The 19,218-nt window shown below is 42.0% G+C and overlaps 1 protein-coding gene and 1 long non-coding RNA gene across 2 annotated transcripts; both read right to left on the reverse strand.

Moving 5' to 3' along the window:
* Positions 1–8,575: 8,575 nt before the first annotated feature.
* LOC143211199 (uncharacterized) lies at positions 8,576–11,212 on the reverse strand. The gene is made up of 5 exons (XR_013009413.1): positions 10,439–11,212; positions 9,334–9,433; positions 9,050–9,205; positions 8,824–8,931; positions 8,576–8,682 (listed from the first exon to the last, which is right to left on the reverse strand). It is a non-coding gene; the product is annotated as an uncharacterized LOC143211199 (long non-coding RNA).
* A 1,261-nt stretch (positions 11,213–12,473) lies between these two features.
* Positions 12,474–14,509, reverse strand: LOC143211598 (uncharacterized). Its single transcript, XM_076429421.1, has 3 exons — positions 13,957–14,509; positions 12,932–13,128; positions 12,474–12,662 (listed from the first exon to the last, which is right to left on the reverse strand). The coding sequence occupies exons 1-3, from the start codon at positions 13,976–13,978 to the stop codon at positions 12,474–12,476; spliced, it is 408 nt and encodes a 135-aa protein (XP_076285536.1). The 5' UTR covers positions 13,979–14,509.
* Positions 14,510–19,218: the final 4,709 nt, after the last annotated feature.

Genomic DNA, 19,218 nt, shown 5'->3' on the forward strand with positions numbered 1-19,218 from the left:
TTAATACAATCAGAACACTGTTCGCGGGTGAAGGCTCTAACATTCGAGCACGTGAAGTTTGTGAAGTGAGAACAGCGAACTGAGGTGTAGAAAAGGTCATTATGTCGGCAATTAGAACTTTGAACGATTTTTCGATTGTCGAATTGAAGGAAATGCTGCGTGAACGAGGCTTATCCACATCGGGAGTAAAAGTGGACTTATACAATAGGTTGCTGGACGCAGATCCATCCAGCGTTAAGGAGAGAACGACGGATCCCCTCGACGTCTTGGAGACGGGAATGCCCTTGGGGAAAACGGATGACCCCAATGCACTGCGCGAGGAAATTAACCAAAATGCGCTACTACAAGCTCAGTTACAACTCATGGAACATGAGAAGAGGATTGCAGAACGAGAGAGAATATTACTGGAACGTGAGCTCGCGATCGCACAACGTGAAATTGAAGTTCTAAGACTTTCCCAGCGGCAGGGCGGCAATCCCCAAACCTCAGGAACCGCTACCAACGGACAATCGAATCACCACGTGACCTCTACTAGAGGTTTAACGGTCAAACAAATAATCGAACTGTTAGACTATTTCGATGGGAGTGATGATGTATGCGAAGATTGGATAGCAAAAATTAGATACCTGCGAGGCGCCCACCAGTTAACCGACGAGATGGTGCGAGTAATGATGGTCCAGCGGATGAAGGGAAAAGCAGCAGATTGGTTCCACTCGAAAAAGGAAAACCTGTTCACTCCCATAGACCAGCTGCTTATTCATATAGAGAAAATGTTCCGATATCATACGAGCAAACTGGAACGGCGAAAACAGTTCGAGGAGCGGCAGTGGAAACGAGACGAAAAATTCGCAGACTACCTGCATCACAAGGTGATCCTTGCGAATCGAATAAAAATCGACGAGGACGAGCTTATCGATTATATCATTGCGGGGATTCCGGATCCATCCTTGAGGGACCAGGCTAGGATACATGGGCATGCAACGAAGGAGTCATTACTGACAGCATTCGAGAAAGTAACCCTGCGAGGAAAACCATCGACGATCGGGAGCGGCCTTACCGAGAGACCTGGGATGAGCAGAAAAAACAGGCGATACAACGGAGGTAACGAAACAGCGTAGTTACATATCCCCGCGAGCGCGAACGTAAGGAATCGGAAAAGACGCAATAGCCACCGGTACAAGCGAACGCCAGCATGGCAACCGCGAGTACAGGTGTACGTACATCTAAACCGTCGTCCCGTTCAAACAGCGAGAAGTATACATTGACGACAACATATTCGTCCGTACCTCGTACGATTTAGACAAAGGACTTCACGGTTCACCGAATCCCTATGGTCCGCGCTCTCATTATAAATAAGGCGAAATCGCGCGAATCGCTCTCTTCTAGTTCCGAATTTCATACAGTTCAGACACTCTTCTAATTCGGATCTCTTCCAGTTTCGGAATTCTTACTATTCAGTTCTATTGCGTCTTCAAGCCAGTTCAGTTCAGTCTTTTCTCGCGTTTTCGGACTCTATTTCAGATCGTTCACGATACTCAGGTCGAATTCCTCCTTACCATTTCTGCTATTTCATTGTATTTATACATCGCTTGGTTCTAAATTATTATTCGAGTTCGCCCGTGGATTATTATTACACATTTACAGATATTATTCTGGGTTATTTGTTGTACGAGGTTACTCGTAAACCATTACCGTTATTTTGTTTGTACGAGCTTGCTCGCATTATCATTCAAATTTATAATTGCTATTTTGTGCTATTTTGTTCGTACGAGCTTGCTCGCATTATCATTCAAATTTATAATTGCTATTTTGTGCTATTTTGTTTGTACGAGCTTGCTCGCATTATCATTCAAATTTATAATTATTATCATGTGCTATTTTGTTTGTACGAGCTTGCTAGCATTATCATTCAAATTTATAATTATTATCTTGTGCTATTTTGTTTGTACGAGTTTGCTCGCACTATCATCCAAATTTATAATTGCTATTTTGTGCTATTTTGTTGTACGAGGCTGCTCGTAAGTTATTAATCACTATTTCTCTGCTATTTTGCTTGTACGAGCTCGCTCGTGAATTACTGATTGTTATTCATTGCTATTTTGTTTGGTACGAGCTCGCTCGCAACTTTTTTGCGTTTTCTTTTATATATTGTAGCGTCATATATATTTCTTTCGAGCTTGCTCGCAAGCCGTCACCATATTTTGTTTCACGAGTTCTGCTCGCAAATCACTGCTGTATCTATTCTGGTTCATTATATTTTGTTTGTCTAAACCTATTATTCGCAGCTTTATTCAGCAACGCCTTGGTCCTCGATATCTAGAAGCTTGGTACTTCTAAAGTGTCGTTCCCAGTGACCGGTTAAAGTGATCGCGAAAGTGTGTGTGCGTGTGGTGGTTCATCGGGTTGTTCGACTCCGACCTATTCCTCAAATTCCTCAGACTTCCTATGTTCGTTCTTCTAACCCTAAAATTGGTGTTTCAATCGTGTAGGTCTGAGCCCAGAGGGTGCTCGGTACCGAGAGAACACTAATTCCCTTCGATCGAAATCTCCTGCCCCGAATCGAGTAAACCCACGCGTTCGGACGAGTTGCACACACCCACATAGTGACACTTCGACCACTGGGAACTGTCACTACTACCGCGACGTGTGTTAGTTCTACGCGGTGTTCACGACGGACGACGTCCGTCTCGGTTCGCATTTATTCCCGTCTTCGCTCTTTTTCAACAACAGACACCGGTATCGGGTCCCTGATCAGACGTGGACGTTACGCGCCACGTGGATCTAAGATCGTCTTAATAAATTACTCGGTTGCGTCCCCGCCCGGCCCGCTTCATTCTGTCGGACCATTTCCGACCCGAGACGTAACAGGAGAGTATTTTTGGCGCAGTCGGTAGGACACGACGATCGCCGAATAAAACCGGTCGTTGGTTGTTGAAGTTTTAATCTGAATTCTTCTTCTTTCTCGCCCCTTAGGCGGCTTATACATGTATCCCGACATGTATCTCTTCATGATGGATTTCGCTGAATCAAAATTTAATTCGAACGGGCCCTCACCCCTCTCTTCCTCGGACCTGTTCGCGTTCCAATTGGAACTCGCCAAGAAAGAAGCAATCCTTCAAGAGCGCGCCGCCAACCTTGAAACCGCGGCGAACCTCCGCGAATCGGAGCAACGCGCGCGGGAAAACGAACTATTGGCAATGCGTCGCGAGCTTCACGATATGCGGATGAACAGCATCGACTCGAATGCTACACGTTTCCGCCCCCGTTACGATTCGACCCCCCTCATCGAAACTCCTCGCCCCGATCCCTTGAACTTCACGGTCAAACAAGCGGTCGAATTCGTTCCCACCTTCGATGGCAGCAACATGTCTGTCCTCCAATTCATCAGAGCGTGTAAACGCGCACGCGAAGTCATCCCCGCGCACGCGGAACGTACGCTTACAAAGCTCATTTGTAACAAGCTCCGCGGCCGCGCTTACGCTGCCGTGGAGGACGAGGACTGTTCCACAGTCTCTGATCTCTGCAGCCGTCTTAAAGACGTGCTGGGCCCCCATCGCTTCGTCGACCAGTACCGGGGTGAACTGGCGAGCATCTCGCAGGGTCCCACCGAGCACGTGCTCGACTTCATTAGCCGCGTAAAAGATTTACGCACCGCTATCCTTGACTGTCACCGCGACGGGAACAATGTCGACGAAATCGATACCCTCGCCATCGACAGTTTCATTCGCGGCCTCATCCCCACCTTACGCGCCGAGGTCCGACCATTTCGAAACGAGCCGTTACGAGTCGTTTTCAACGAGGCCATCTCCGCCTACAAGCAGTATGAACTCGACAAACTGCGATATCGAGAAACCCCTCGCGACGATTATCGCCGCGTACATTTCACGGAGGCGAGCCCTAGTACGCCCGATCGCCGCGATCATTATTCCCCCGAACCTCGACGCCGCGCCCCCGAGAATCGCGACCGGTATGATTCCCCCCCTTACGAGTTTCGCGGTTATCGCGAACCCCGAAACCGTACACCTGAACTCCGTTCCTACACCGAGCCATCTGCTTGGCGTGACCCGAATTTCGGAAGTCCGAGCGAGGGTGTCCGACGCCCCGCACCCCCGACTCCTCTCCGAGTCGGCAAAATTTTGCAGGTACTTCAAAAACCCGGGCCACGACATTCACGAATGTCGTAAGAGGGAGTATAACAAAATAATTTGAGGCAGGGAAACGGGACCAGCCTCCCGCCCGAACTAGCGTCAGGACGGGAGGCCCCAACTCCGAGAGCCGTTCCACGACCGGTGGAACACCGCGAAATGCCTCCCGTTTCGTCTCCGCAATAAATCTTGCGGCAGACTCACCGATCCCCCGCGTGACCGTTACCGCGCCACAATTCCTAACGCCGTGCGAGTTCCTCGTCGACACGGGGTCCGAACTGAACATCATTAAAACGTCTACCGTGAAGCCCGGTGTCCTCATCGACTCCGGCGACATTGTCCAAGTCCACGGTATCACCGAAGGTGTTACCGGTACCCTAGGCCGGATTGACGCGGAACTCAACGACACCATCCCCGTCTCCTCCAGGTTTTCCCCGACGTTCTCCCTTCCAACATCGACGGCATTCTCGGTGCCCCCTTTTTCCATGAAAATGAAGAGATCTCTTTTACAAAAAGAGAAATCTCCAAAGATCACCTCAGCGTACCGTTTTCGAACACGCGCGAATACTCAATTGAAGGCCGCACCGCCGCCTGCATCGCCGTTAGCGTAACCGGACCGACCGCCGGTTACATCCGCCGTGTAGAAATTAAACCGGGCGTATTTCTAGGTGACTGTCTCGTCACCAAATCGAACGGAAGGGCATGCCTACGGTGTTTTGACACATCGGCCGAGGCAGCATCCTTTCACCTACCCACATTGGAGGTAGAAGAGATCGAAGATCCTCCGTTATATCCCCCTCCCAAACCCGACCCCATTTCTGACTCCGGATCAGTTTCGGATCAATTCACCAATTTCACATCTCGTACGAGCCGGTCGTGCGAGTCGATCGACATCGATCACCTCGCGCCTAACCCAAAATCCGAATCGGCTTCGGATTATTCTATTTCTATTTCAAACCCAAAATCCGAATCCGCTTCGGATCATTCTAATTCTAATTCTAATTCAAACTCCGAATCCGCTTCGGATTATTCTAATTCTAATTCATACTCAACATCCGAATCCGTTTCGGATCATTCTACTCCTAATTCAAATCTCAAATCCGAAACTGTTTCGAATTATCTCGCTACATCTCGTACGACTCGACCGTACGAGTCAATCAAAAACGATCACTTCGCGCCGATTCCAGAGATCGAAACGAAATGAGTTCATTTCTCCCCGCAGGATATCACTCTGCGTATGAAAGAACTCTGCGAAACAATTCCACTGAACCACCTCAACTCGGACGAGATGTCCCATTTCAAAGCCTTATTATACGAGAACCATGATCTTTTCCACCTTCAAGGGAGTCGTTTAGGTAAAACAAACGCTGTAACGCACAAGATTCCGACGACAGACGATGTCCCCGTGCATACGAAACAGTATCGTTACCCGCCGATCCACAAGGAGGAGATCGATAGACAGATGCGCGATCTCCTAGCCAATGACATAGTAGTTCCGTCCAATTCACCATACAACTCCCCCCTGTGGATCGTGCCCAAGAAACCGGACGCCGACGGTACCAAGAAATGGCGTATGGTGATAGACTACCGTGCGTTGAACGAAAAGTCGATAGCCGATGCATACCCGCTACCCAGCATAAATGAAATTCTTGACCAGCTGGGTAGCGCTAAATATTTTAGCGTATTTGACTTGGCTAGCGGCTTCCACCAAATCGCCATGGACCCGGCGGACGCTGCGAAAACCGCGTTTTCCACCCCATTCGGCCATTATCAATACAATCGTATGCCGTTCGGTCTGAAAAACGCCCCGGCCACATTCCAACGTTTAATGGACAATATCCTAAGTGGACTCCAGGGAAATGAGCTGTTCGTCTACTTAGACGATATCGTAATATGTGCCCGTACCCTGGAGGAACACCGCGCGAAGTTCAATAAATTAGCCAACCGCCTTAGGAATGCGAATTTGAAGCTTCAACCGTCGAAGTGCGGCCTCCTTTTCAAAGAAGTGGCTTACCTCGGCCATCAAATTAGCGAGCAGGGAGTCAAGCCGTGCCCTAAGAAAGTAAGCGCCGTTCAAAACTACCCGCGGCCGAAATCCGCGAAAAATGTACGCGAATTCTTAGGACTCGCGGGATATTACCGGCGATTTATAGACAAATTCGCGCAGATCTCCAAACCCTTAACCAAATTCCTAACGAAAGATACGAAATTCGCGTGGGGACCGGATCAGGAAAGGGCGTTCAACATGCTCCGCTCAGCTTTGTGCTGCGAACCGGTGCTTCATTATCCCGACTTTAGTAGACCATTTAATGTAACGTGCGATGCCTCTGGCCATGCCATCGGAGCAGTCCTGAGCCAGGGGGAAGTAGGAAAAGACCGCCCAGTCGCCTACGCTTCGCGAATCCTGCACGGAGCGGAGCGGAAATATCAATATCAAAAACACAGCTAATAGCAACCGTTAGCTTTGAATTGACAAGTCTTTGGAGATGTTCTCTCTACCGCGGCTCGAACGACACTGATTTTCCGCAAGATGTTTCTGAAGAATTTAGGAAGGGCATTTAGAGTGTCGAAATTCGAAATGCACGCTGTAGCACGTTTACGAAAACGAAGGGACGGTTAGACAAATAATAGGATACGAGAAGGACCGCTTAAAGATTTATGGCAATCACATGTTCAGTTTTTCCTACAGATTGGTACGCAGAGTCGATGGGTAACCTTTCGAAAACGTCGTCTGTCCTTCTTTTAGAAAGTTCCTTAAGGAAGGTATAGGACAATAGGGATGATACGCTGACCTGACATTTTTACCCCTTGCTGGGTAAAAGGACGGATGACGTTTTCGAACGCGCGGTTACCCATCGACTCTGCGTACCAATCTGCAGGAAAAACTAAACATGTGTTTGCCGTAAATCTTACAGCGGTCCTTCTCGCGTTTTGTTTTTCGTCTAACCGTCCCGTCGTTTTCGTAAACGTGCTACAGCGTGCATTTCGAATTTCGACACTCTAAATGCCCTTCCTAAATTCTTTAGAAAAATCTTGCGGAAAATCAGTGTCGTTCGAGCCGCGGTAGACAGAATATCTCCAAAGACTTGTCAATTCAAAGCTAACGGTTGCTATTAGCTGTGTTTTTGATAGTGATATTTAAACTAATCACTAGACTGCGGATATTTATGCAAAATTAAGGGTGCGCGAGACCCACTAGGGACAATTTTTCTGACTTCAGCGACAGATGCGGCAGAATGAAGAAATTCCGGGAAAAGGATAAACAATGCCTTGTCTCTCCTGCAGAGTCAGACAGAGAGGAAACAGTCGCTCGCAGGAGAGACAAAGACAGAGATATAACCAAGCAGCTTGATTTTTCGATGAACTATTTCCCATTTCCTGAAGCGAAGAAGCAATATTTTTGGATGCTCTTTGCGTTGACATGTTCTCCGTGTTATTCCGGATCAACGTTGAGAGCCCTTTTTTGGAAAAAATGTTCTGAAAAAATTTTCTTCTATAAAAACGTACGCTATTATTGTTTATAAAATTTCAAGAAACAAATTGCAAAAAAGGGCTCTGAACGTTGATCCGGAATAACGCGGAGATCATTTCAACGCAAACAGCATCCAAAAATATTGCTTCTTCGCTTCAGGAAATCTGAAAGAGTTCATCTGAACAATTCGTATGCCATCATGGCTGCTTCGCTGTCGCGCTTCCCGACTTTCCGCCGCAGCGCTTTCGTCGTATCTCCTGCTATTCTTGCACCGACGGTAGATACCCATGGTATAAACCGTGGTCCTGCAGGGCTGCGACGGAGAGGGAGATATGTCGCTCGCAGGAGAGACGAAGACAGAGATATAACAAAACAGCTTGATTTTTCGATGAACTCTTCCATTTCCTGAAGCGAAGAAGCAATATTTTTGGATGATCTTTGCGTTGACATGTTCTCCGTGTTATTCCGGATCAACGTTGAGAGCCCTTTTTTGGAAAAAATGTTCTGAAAAAATTTTCTTCTACAAAAACGTACGCTATCATTGTTTATAAAATTTCAAGAAACTGCAAAAAAAGGATCTGTACGTTGATCCGGAATAACACCGAGATCATTTCAACGCAAAGAGCATCCAAAAATATTGCTTCTTCGCTTCAGGAAATGTGAAAGAGTTCATCGTTATAATACTGAACAATTCGTATTCCAAGACGGCTGGTTCGTTACGCGCTTTCCGACGTCCCGCCCGCGCGTCTCGCTCCCCGTAGCGGCCGTAGTGCTGCGAGCACTGGTAAGGCAGCCACGGGGAGCGAGACGCGCGGGCGGGCATGTGGGGGGATCTCTCGAGAGTGTGCGATGCTTGTGCGCTTGTGCCAGCTTGTGCCAGCCACAATCTATTTTTAGCACTTACCATGTTGCCATGTTGAGTTGCTTTACTTTACGGCAACGAGACTGAAATTCGGCTGTCGAGCCGTCGAGCGTATGAATCGCCATCTGGAGCTGGCCTTCGGGTCCCCGTGCAGCGATTTTTTTTTTTTTTCATTACACAAGTTTATTTGATCTTCTGTCTTCCTATAATAAAAAATACATTCAGAATTATAATTATAATACAATTTCATAAAATATTGAAAAAATTTCTTCCATAAAAACGTATGCTATTATTGTTTATAAAGTTTCAATAGACAAATTGCAAAAAAGGGCTCTGTACGTTACCCTGCAGAAAGATAGAGAATATTTCAATATCAAAATTATCCAAAAATATTGCTTTTTCGCAATATGTCTTGAGCTGGTTGGCACACGTTGCACAGTGGGGTATTTGGCCTGAAAAAGTGGAAAAAACTATTGTAGCGTTATTTATAGGCTCAAGGTTATAATATTATATAAGCTACAACATTATGAAATCCAAAATACATTTTAGTATTTAAAAAATCAAACTTACCTCAATTTTTTGAAAAAAAAATTTTTTTTAAACTTTTACATATTGAAATTTGTAGACGACTGAATACTGTTCCTCTTTTGTTCGAAACATTTTTTCCTCAGATTATCGAGAACCCATGAAAAACCGTGGCGATAGTAGAATATTTGCACCGAAAAGCTGAAAAGAATTATTTTTGCACATAAATTATATTGAAATGATGTAAATTATTATTTTATGCAAAATATGTGAATCTCGAAACTTTTTAGTAAATAAATATACATTATAAGAAAATTTTAAATTATTACCATTCCTCAGATAATGTTTTTTCTTCGGTTGAATCTGCTGATGTAGTTTCATCAGTAAATAGAAAAAATAATATTGCAGCCTTATTCTTCAGACGTTTAACTACAACAAACAACAAAAATTTTATGCCATACGCAAAAATTTAGAAATAGAATTTTTTCCACTTTTTCGGGCCAAATACCCCACTGTGCGTCAGAGTTGGGCAGGAATTAATTACATGAGTAATTAATTACATCTTGAATTACAATTACATGTAACTGTAATTGGAATTGCAATTACTTTCGCTCAACCAGTAATTGTAATTGCGGACCACAATTACAATTACTGGTTCAGCGAAAGTAATTGCAATTCCAATTACAATTACATGTAATTGTAATTGTATTTCTGCAATTCCAATTCCAATGACATGTAATTGTAACTGTAATTGTTAGTAGCAGTTACAAGTAATTGTGGCTGGTAGCTGCAATTCCTTTCCAAACTCCAAACAGACGACGCTCGCGCGTCGCGTGTGAACGTGAACATTCACACGCGACGCGCGAGCGTCGTCTGTTTGGAGTTTGGAAAGGAATTGCAGCTACCAGCTACAATTACTTGTAAGTCTTGTAACTGCTACTAACAATTACAGTTACAATTACATGTAATTGGAATTGGAATTGCAATTACTTTCGCTCAACCAGTAATTGTAATTGCGGACCACAATTACAATTACAGTGATTCGTCAAGTAATTGCAATTCCAATTACAATTACATGTAATTGTAATTGTATTTCTGCAATTCCAAATTACAGTAATTGGCAAGTAATTGTAACTGTAATTGAAATTACATTTTGCCCAACTCTGCTGTGCGTCGCACAGCCGGAAAAGCCGGACAGAGCTAATTTAAAATTGGCTCAATCTTCAAATTCGCATAACTTTGCCGAGAATAATCCAAAAGTGATGAAACATCCACGATTATAAAGCGTAAATCTTCTCTACTTTTTGATGCTGTAGGTAATTTTTATAAAAATCACTGCTAAAGCGGCAATACACATATAAAATCTGATTTATGAAATATGTTGATATGACAGGTTAACAATATTTTGTATGTATATATAATTACGATACTCACAATTAATTTTTGTTAAAAACGTTTTGCAAAAATGTTCTTCAAGTAATATTTCCCTATCACGATGATTGAATATGCTTGAATGCTTGACGCTTTTCTTCTGTGTAATTTTGTTGATTGAAAAATTGTTCCAGACATTTCCATTTCTGACTAATATTTTTCTCTTTGTGCTCCTGCATTATGTCGAATAATCTTTGTCGGGTGATTAGTTTGATTCCAGATGAGTCCAACCAATTTAATTAGTCTTACGAATAATAAACTTAACACAGCATAATTAACACGCACTAAACATAAACTACACAAAACAATACTTAAACTAAAAAAAAATACACTACACACAATATAATTTCCACTAAAAAATTTAACTAAACGTTATACGCATATAAAATCGCCTTTGAATATTTCGCTCTGTAGTCTTCGATCGCACTGTTACAATGAATGCAGTCAAAAGCCAGCGAACGAGGACCAGAGGACTTACAATTAGTCGAAGGCTTATCTGCAGCATAGCAATAACATTTCAAATGGCTATAATCTAAACAGTTCTTTCGACGAGGTTCCGAGAATTCAAGAGGAGGCCCGTCGAACGCGAACGTACAGGCGTGCATGGAGCGCTACAATTCTCAATCACCTTCTAACTAAATTAGCTATAAAACTTCGAGTCAGATCAAGTTAGATTCAATTCTTTTTGCACTTTGTTCGCCAATATATACTGAATAAAATGACATCAAATAGAACACGCGGACTCACACGGAAGTATAACAAAATCCTTGATGAAGTTCTAAAATCGTAAGAAAAATTGCTGAATTATTGATTACTTTTAAATATTAATTAAATGCACAAATATACGCAACATAGAAATAAATACTGTTTCAAATATACATATAAATATTAATGCTAAAAATAAATATTTATATTAATATTTACTTAATAAAAAGTTTCGCGATCTACACATTTATATCAAATTAACAAATTACATTATTTCAACATAATTTACATGTAAAAATAATTTTCACCAGCTTTTCGGTGAAAGAACTGCAGTGTCACGATTTTCCAAGGGTTTCCGATAATCTGACGATAAAATCTTCCCAACAAAAGTTGAACAGTATTTAAACATCTACAAACACCTATATCTAAAATTTCAGAAACAATTTTTTTACAAGAATAGCAATACCGCTATGACGGAGAGCGCGGTAGCATACAAATCGTTCAGTTTTATAATGATGAACTTAGAACTTCGTGAAGCGAAAAAACAATATTTTTCGATAATTCTGATATTGAACTATTCTCTGTATTTATGCAGGGTAGCGTACAGAGCCCTTTTTTGCAATTTGTCTTTTGAAACTTCATAAACAATAATAGCGTACGTTTTTATAGAAAATTTTTTCAGTACAGTTTCCAAAAATAGGGCTTTGTACGTGGATCCGAAATAACACGGAGAACATTTCAACGCAAGGAGCATCCAAAAATATTGCTTCTTCGCTTCAGGAAATCTGAAAGAGTTCATCGTTATAATACTGAACAATTCGTATTAAGTGATCATGCCTGGGCTTTTTCTCCGAGCGTAACTGACCTACGACGAATGAAGTAGGACAAGGATAGAGAGATCCTCGTTTCTCCTGCAGGGCTGCGACGGACAGGGAGATGCTGTATATGGGAAGAGTGCATGAGGGTCGATGAAGAATGTGGATGGCAAGTAAGAATGTGGGAAGTGTTCGATGATGAGGGAGGAGGGGAGGAGTAGATTAGGAGGGTTGAAGAGTGAAGGGAGGGTACAATTGAAAGGATGGGGATGCGCGAGGAGCGTAATTATAATTGTAACAATAATTTTTTTATAAAACTTTAATGACCAAGTTCAGTGGTGACAATTATAATAATTTATATTATAAATTTTTTTCCCGTGGCCGCCTACGCCTCCGCGGCCGCCTCGTGCGGTACCACGGCCTCGTTCGGTACCACGGCCTCGTTCGGTACCACGGCCTCGTCCGGTACCACGGCCACGGCCGCGGCCACGCCGGTCCACCCCCTGCTGCTGCTGTTGTTATTGCGGCTGCTGTAGCTGCTGCTGTTGTTGTTGCGGCTGCTGTTGTTGCAGCTGTTGTTGCTGCGGCTGCTGCTGCTGTTGCTGGTGCAGCAACTGCTGCAGCCGCCGCACCTCGTTTTGTGCCTCAAGGAGGCGGTTGCGGGCCTCAAGGCGGCGGTTGCGGCGGAGCTCCCGTCGCCGTTCTTGCTGGAAATGTCGTAAGAGGTTAAAATTTTAAATGCAGGCACGAACTTGAAATGTACGTTTTTTGGGGAAACTACTGTGTTCTACACAGGTAGTGATCGCCGACATTATTTTTTTATGACTGCGTCGACCACGCCGGGAGTTCAAAGAAAAGCCGAACGTAGAGAAGGATAGCATGCAAATACGGATCGCGTGGCCGAAGCACCGGCACAGTTCAAACATAAATACAATGAATGCAAGCAACATTGTATTGCAAATTTTTTTTAACTGACCATATTTTGTGGCGGCAGCAGTGGTGGCCAATCAGCTACCGGCGGCGGAGGCGACGGCGGTGGTGTTGGCGGAGACGGCGGTGGCGGTGGCGGTGGCGGTGGCGGTGGCGGTGGCGGTGGCGGTGGCGGTGGCGGTGGCGGATACGGCTGCGGTGGTGGCAAAAATGCCACGCGCCTCTCCAACAATACAATTGGCACTGCAAATGAAACAAATAAAATTCAATGATTACACTGTCCGACAAATTTCAACTTTTTTAATGTTTCCTAATTACTGTTGGGTGGTTCTTATAGAGTTTTTTCGCTGATTCCGAAGCTGTTTTCAATTTTTTTTCCTATACGCACAGTTTTTGAGAAACGTGACTTTATAAATAATCATATTTTGTACACATGTTTAAACAATCATAATGTATTAATTGGGTCTACAAAATCTTTTGCTGTAAAGAACAATTTAATATCTTTTATAATAACACCACAATATTTGTTTAAACTTAAAAAATATGATATCTTTTTTAAGTCATGTTTCTCAACAATCTCAACAATTATGCGTGTAGAAGAAAAATCAAGGACAGATTCGGAATCAGCGCAAAAAACTCTATGAGAACCACCCAACAGTAATTAGGAAACAAATTTGATGTTGGATTATTAGTATATAAATAGTATATAGGGTAAACTGTAGAATGATTGGCAACCTAATACAAAATCGTAGTAAAAATCTTTTTATCTTTTTTTGAAGCGAGCTAAACTTGCTATTATTATAAGCCAATAGAGATTTTTCAGCAAAATCAAACAGTTTTACGAGCCATAAATCTTGTATTACAAAATATATACTCTCTTATGAAAACTTACAACGTTGCTTTGAAACATAAATAAGAAGCAATATAAAATGATTTTCTATACCAGGGAATTTTTAATATTTGCCGTTTTGAATCAAAAGTGCCAATAACTACTACAGTGCCAGCAATATTACAGTTTACCCTACACACTTATATTTCTTCTCTAGAAAATATATACAGAAAATAACTTACATTGTGGATAGTTGTAATCCATCTCGACCAACGATGTGTACTGGTCGACTGTCGAAGAACAACTGAATTTTCAGTGTCGCCAGATGAGAGCCGAAACTCAAGTGAAGTTACAGAGAAAGTTTTAGGGGAAAGAAAAACCCCTTGTTGGGTCCACTCGGAAAAACAGATGTGGGAAGTCCTTTAATTTATTACTCAGGGCCTCTTTGTATTTGAAGGTTGCAGGCCTTCCACTTCTGACCGAAGTCAATGACAATGACCCGAGGACCGTTAAAATATTCCGGGACACTCTTAGTATCCTTCAACACTCGACTTAGTTTAGCAGATATTCCAACATATCTCTATCAAATTGGAAAAAATCTGTAACACTAAGGATTGTTACATCTTTCAATACCTGTCGTTTTTCCCGACTCAACCTATTTCGATGAAACTTTCACAGTGCATATAATTGACACAGATCGACAAAACGTATTTTTTAAATTTTAAATATAGGCCCACATAAAAAAGTTGAAAATGCTAATTTTAGTATTTTTTCAACAATTCCAATTACATATTTGCAATTGGTTTCAGATTTTTAAAGTGAAAATCCTGCTCGTAAAAAATCAAAAATCTCAAAAAAATAGAAGAAATGCAGATTTCACATGGAAGTTATAGAGTGACAACATTTATGTTGAAAGTTGTTAATTTTCAGTATTTTTTTATGGGACTTTCACTAACTTATTTCTGGCATTTCTTTGATTAAAATTACGCCAAACACGATATAATTTCAACTGTATTTAGTGGTTTAATCGACGATGAAAGTTTAGAACACAACGAAGAACAGCGTATGGTAAATTCTTCGAACTCTGTTGAAGCTAATTTTCACATCATCAAAATTCTTGACTTCGAAAAATGATCCTATGGCCAGTTCTTCGGCGTTTTGGAACACTGTGTGTCGCTTCTAGCGCGCTAAATACAAGCCCCTTATACATATTATCAAGCTATGACAAGTCATAGCGGCGAGGTGCCATTGCCTCAAAAGAAAGAAAGGTCCTCGAAAGTAGACCTAGGAGACTCGCAAGCGAGCGAGCAACTAAAGTCTGTCCCAGTTAAGAAGGGACTTGTTTCGCGCAGCTCGACTGATCGCAGCGCCTTGCTGCGGGCCTCCCAACTCCCCTCATTGGCTCATGCTCGTTGTGCATTGGGAGTTCTACCAATCAGGGCGAACCTGCGCAGCGAACGACGCAAACCGGTCGTTATCCAGGTCCCTTCTTAACTGGGACAGACTTTAGGCACCACTCGCAATAATGTATAGTAGTTTTGTAATGTTTATTGATACTAATCATAAGACTGTACTAATTTAACCAATAAACATGTTTAAAAAAAAAAAAAAGAAAGGTCCTCGTGCGATCACCGGTCAAATGGCGCGGCGTCAAGCGTGATCAGCACTTGGGTGAGTGACCGCGCCTGGTTCACCGCGTGTTGTTGGCAAAACTTATAGCCACTGTGGGATTGTTTTCCCCCTCACCCTTCTGTTAGCCGCATGGTTTATCAGCAGTTTGGCCATTTGAACTTGTTTCTCTTAAAAACTTATTACAAATTAGTAGTAGTAAGTGGTATAGTTAACTGTAATGTTAACTATACTTTTTTTATGTTCTAGAAAGGCAGGGACCATTTAAAATCGATTTTCGTAATCAATATTTAAATAACATTCAATTTAATCTTAACATTTAAGAAAAAGTTATAACAATAATTAGAAACTATATATTATACTACTTTCTATGCACGGCATAAGGGAATATTAAATCATATCAAATCATATAATTATTAGAAAAAAAAATAAAATAAAATATAAAATAAAATATTTTGTGTAACTATGTAGGATGTTTATTTACATCTACACGTATGGGCCGAGCGATCTGTGTTTACATGCTGTCCTTCTCTACGTTCGCTCTCGATTGACCTCTCCCTCTTTCACCGTCTTCTGTTTCGCTCATCGAGATGTTTCGATGTCTCACAGCTTGACACGAATGCGTTTAGTTGGAACCGAACAATCGATTCGACAAGTCGGTTCCGCGTGTGCGCGTTCAACAATGATTGTTGAACGTTCTATAATAATATTAATTATTATTGTTTTTAGTTTTATTATTATTTCTATTTTTATTTTTATTTTTAGTTTTATCTTTATTTTTATTTTTTTACTTATCGTAAAAGGTGTTGAGTGCAATCTTTATACAGGGTGTCCCAAACTAAGTGTAAGTCCCGGAAATGGGAGGTTCCTGAGACCATTCTAAGAGACATTTTCCTTTGCACCAATGTCAACTGCGGCTTTGTTTAGGAGTTATTAACGAAAAACACGGACCAATCAGAGCGCGCCCTGGGCCGCCGCGCCGTCACGATGCGATGTCACGGCGTACCGCGACACTCGCTTGCCGGCGCGGCTTGGCGCGCCGGGCCAGGGCGCGCTCTGATTGGTCCGTGATTTTCGTTAATAACTCCTAAACAAAGCCGCAGTTGACATTGGTGCAAAGGAAAATGTCTCTTAGAATGGTCTCAGGAACCTCCCATTTCCGGGACTTACACTTAGTTTGGGACACTCTGTATAGTTGCGTTTCTCAAGTGAAATTGAAACGATTTTAGATTGCATGTTTTTCTCTCTCTCTCGTTCGATCAAGTATGATTCTTAGCGTCGAAATGAAAAAAAAAAAGAAAATTGAAATTCTATCTACTCTTCCGTGTACTAAAAATGGAAAGAGAACTGAAATGCACACGAAAATGAGCAAAAGTCTGAATAATAATAGTTGATTGTTAATTTAGGAAAAAAAGAAAGCATATTATGTTCTCTCACAAATAATACGAAGCGTAGCGTGTACTTTCCCGTGCGCGCGTAATATGTGGACGAGAAAAATTTCGAAGTTCCAGCAGCGTATTGCTTTCGTCTGCAGCGGCGTATTGCTTCTGTTCCAGCGGCGCACAGTGGGACGAATGTATCGAAATGCTGGACATCGCGTTTTGCATCCCTTTAAGTTTTTGTATCGCCTTGAGATTTTAAATATCCATGTTTTCAGTAGCATAGAATACGAATCTGAAGTCAAAAAATTTTTTGACCAACCAAAAAATTTTTTTTTCACATTGTTGGAAATAAGGAAAAATGACTCATTTATTTAGAAAATTCGCTAAAAACAGGATGTATTTTTATATCCTATAATTTTTCGGACATGTTCTGTTGACAATTCATACTGTTGAACCTCAGAAAATAATTGTTAAGTTAATATCATCAGATATCACTGATTCATTACATTTATAGAATTTAATTTTTGTCAGATAGGTTGTTGGTTGTTGGTTGTTGTTCTAATTTTTTCTGAACATGCTGTACTTCATTTCCCGTAGATTTTTTCACGCTGATTTCAAATCTGGTCTCAAAATTTTTCTACAATCTCAGGATATTGCAAAATAGATTTCTTGAAATTCCACATGTTTAATGAATTTTCTCAAGGTTAAAAAACGTTCGTACCATAATCTCCCTATTTTTCACATATTCTGCAAAGTTTCAGCTTTAATTTTTAAAAAATTTCATCGCTCTACCTCATTTCTATCGAAAGTTCTTTGATTTTGTCTCCGATTTGGACGAAAGGTCCCACTGTGCGGCGTTCTAGCCTCTTCGACGGACAACATGCAGCCGAATATTGCAAAACCATTGCTCGTAATCGTAAAAATAGGACTTTTGAGAATGATCGCATCCTAGATTGATCTTTCGTCTAGCGATTTTGACTACTAAAAAACCCCGTCTTTGCATTATTGAGAAATCAGAAGTCTAATCCCGGACCCTTGCAGTCCTCACGTACGTATACGTGATCTAGCGGTGTGTGCATAAGGATACACGAGATATCTCGTCCATGGCATCGTTCGTTCGTCAAGAATCGGTGTTTTCGAGAATCATATGATTCTCGAAAAATCAATGCCGTATGGTTCTCGAAAAATCAATATCTCCTTGGAAACGATTTCATTTGTTTTAAACGACGCCTTCATCGAATACATTGTACGCTGGGAGAGCACAGTTTCGCGCGGCATCGCGAAGAGCATCGAACTCTTTCCGCGTCGAAGTAAGTAATTTCGTTCGATATCGATACGAGTTATAAAAGTGTGCTACGAGTTCAACAATTATGTGAAAGTATGGTGGTTGTATGTGGTAGTCAAATGGATTTACGGCTGAATAAGTGAGTTTTTAATTCAATAAGTTTGTGCTTCTTCTATCGTTCGGGTAAAGTTGCCGATGATGTGGGTCCTCACTGATTTGGATGACTTTGAAATATGTTATAAATTCGATGTATTAAATATCTTTTTCCTTTGAAATAAAGCTCATCGAAATCGGCGAGGAGATAGTATGTACATCGATCGATTTACAATTACAAATTTTTACAATAATATCGTCAACTAAAGCCGACCGACAAAAACTGTAATGGGAAATGTTGTTCAGAATCATGGTATTGACAACATATCCAAAGATTATCGAAATCGGATAGGAAATAGTACATCGATCGATTTACAATTACAAATTTTTACAATAATATCGTAAACCAAAGCCGATCGACAGAAACTGTAAAGGGAAATGTTGTTCAGAATCATGGTATTGACAACATATCCAAAGCTTATCGAAATTAGCGAGGATTCACATCATCGAGAAACTTTTGTTCGTTACGACATCGCGGCGTGCCACCGACACTCGGCTGCCGGCGCGCCGGGCTGCACGCGTCTAGCTCGCGCTCTGATTGGTCCGTATTTTTCGTTAATAACTCGTTAACGAAGCCGCGGACGACATTTTTTCAAAGGAAAATGTCGCTTGAAATGATCCCAGGAACCTCCCATTTTCGGCTCCGGACCTAATTTTGAGACACCCTGTATACATATAGCATATGTTAAATATATAAATTGTAAGTTATGCTTTACATGTACAATAAATATGGGCCAAATTGTATCTTGTTTGTTGTCATTCTAGTGAGAAAAATGTGACAGATATATTGGTAAAACTTCATTAAAAATAAGTGAAAAATAAAGAAGTTTCAGTATCGCACTGGTATTGTCTCGCCGATACGCTAAGGACTATACCTTATATAGTGTGACGTTGCAAATCGTGCGACGTCACTTCTCCGTGAATTACGGTTACCAAAGTAACCGAAAAACGGGACTGAGCCGCCCCTCTCACGAGCCATGACACGGAATCACAGGATTCGAGAGCGTTCCCCGAGGAAATCCCATATTTATCGATCACCGATGATTGACATCTGT

Source organism: Lasioglossum baleicum, chromosome 8 (assembly GCF_051020765.1).
Source record: "Lasioglossum baleicum chromosome 8, iyLasBale1, whole genome shotgun sequence".
In the NCBI taxonomy this organism is placed as follows: Eukaryota; Metazoa; Arthropoda; class Insecta; order Hymenoptera; family Halictidae; genus Lasioglossum; species Lasioglossum baleicum.

What these genes read in the sequence shown, in the direction of transcription:
- LOC143211598 (XM_076429421.1), bottom strand. Translation starts at nt 13,978, where the DNA reads ATGGATTACAACTATCCACAAT. An exon ending in GGATTACAACTATCCACAAT is followed by an intron (nt 13,129 to 13,956) that starts GTAAGTTATTTT and finishes TTTCATTTGCAG; the next exon opens with TGCCAATTGTATTGTTGGAG. An exon ending in TGCTGCCGCCACAAAATATG is followed by an intron (nt 12,663 to 12,931) that starts GTCAGTTAAAAA and finishes CGACATTTCCAG; the next exon opens with CAAGAACGGCGACGGGAGCT.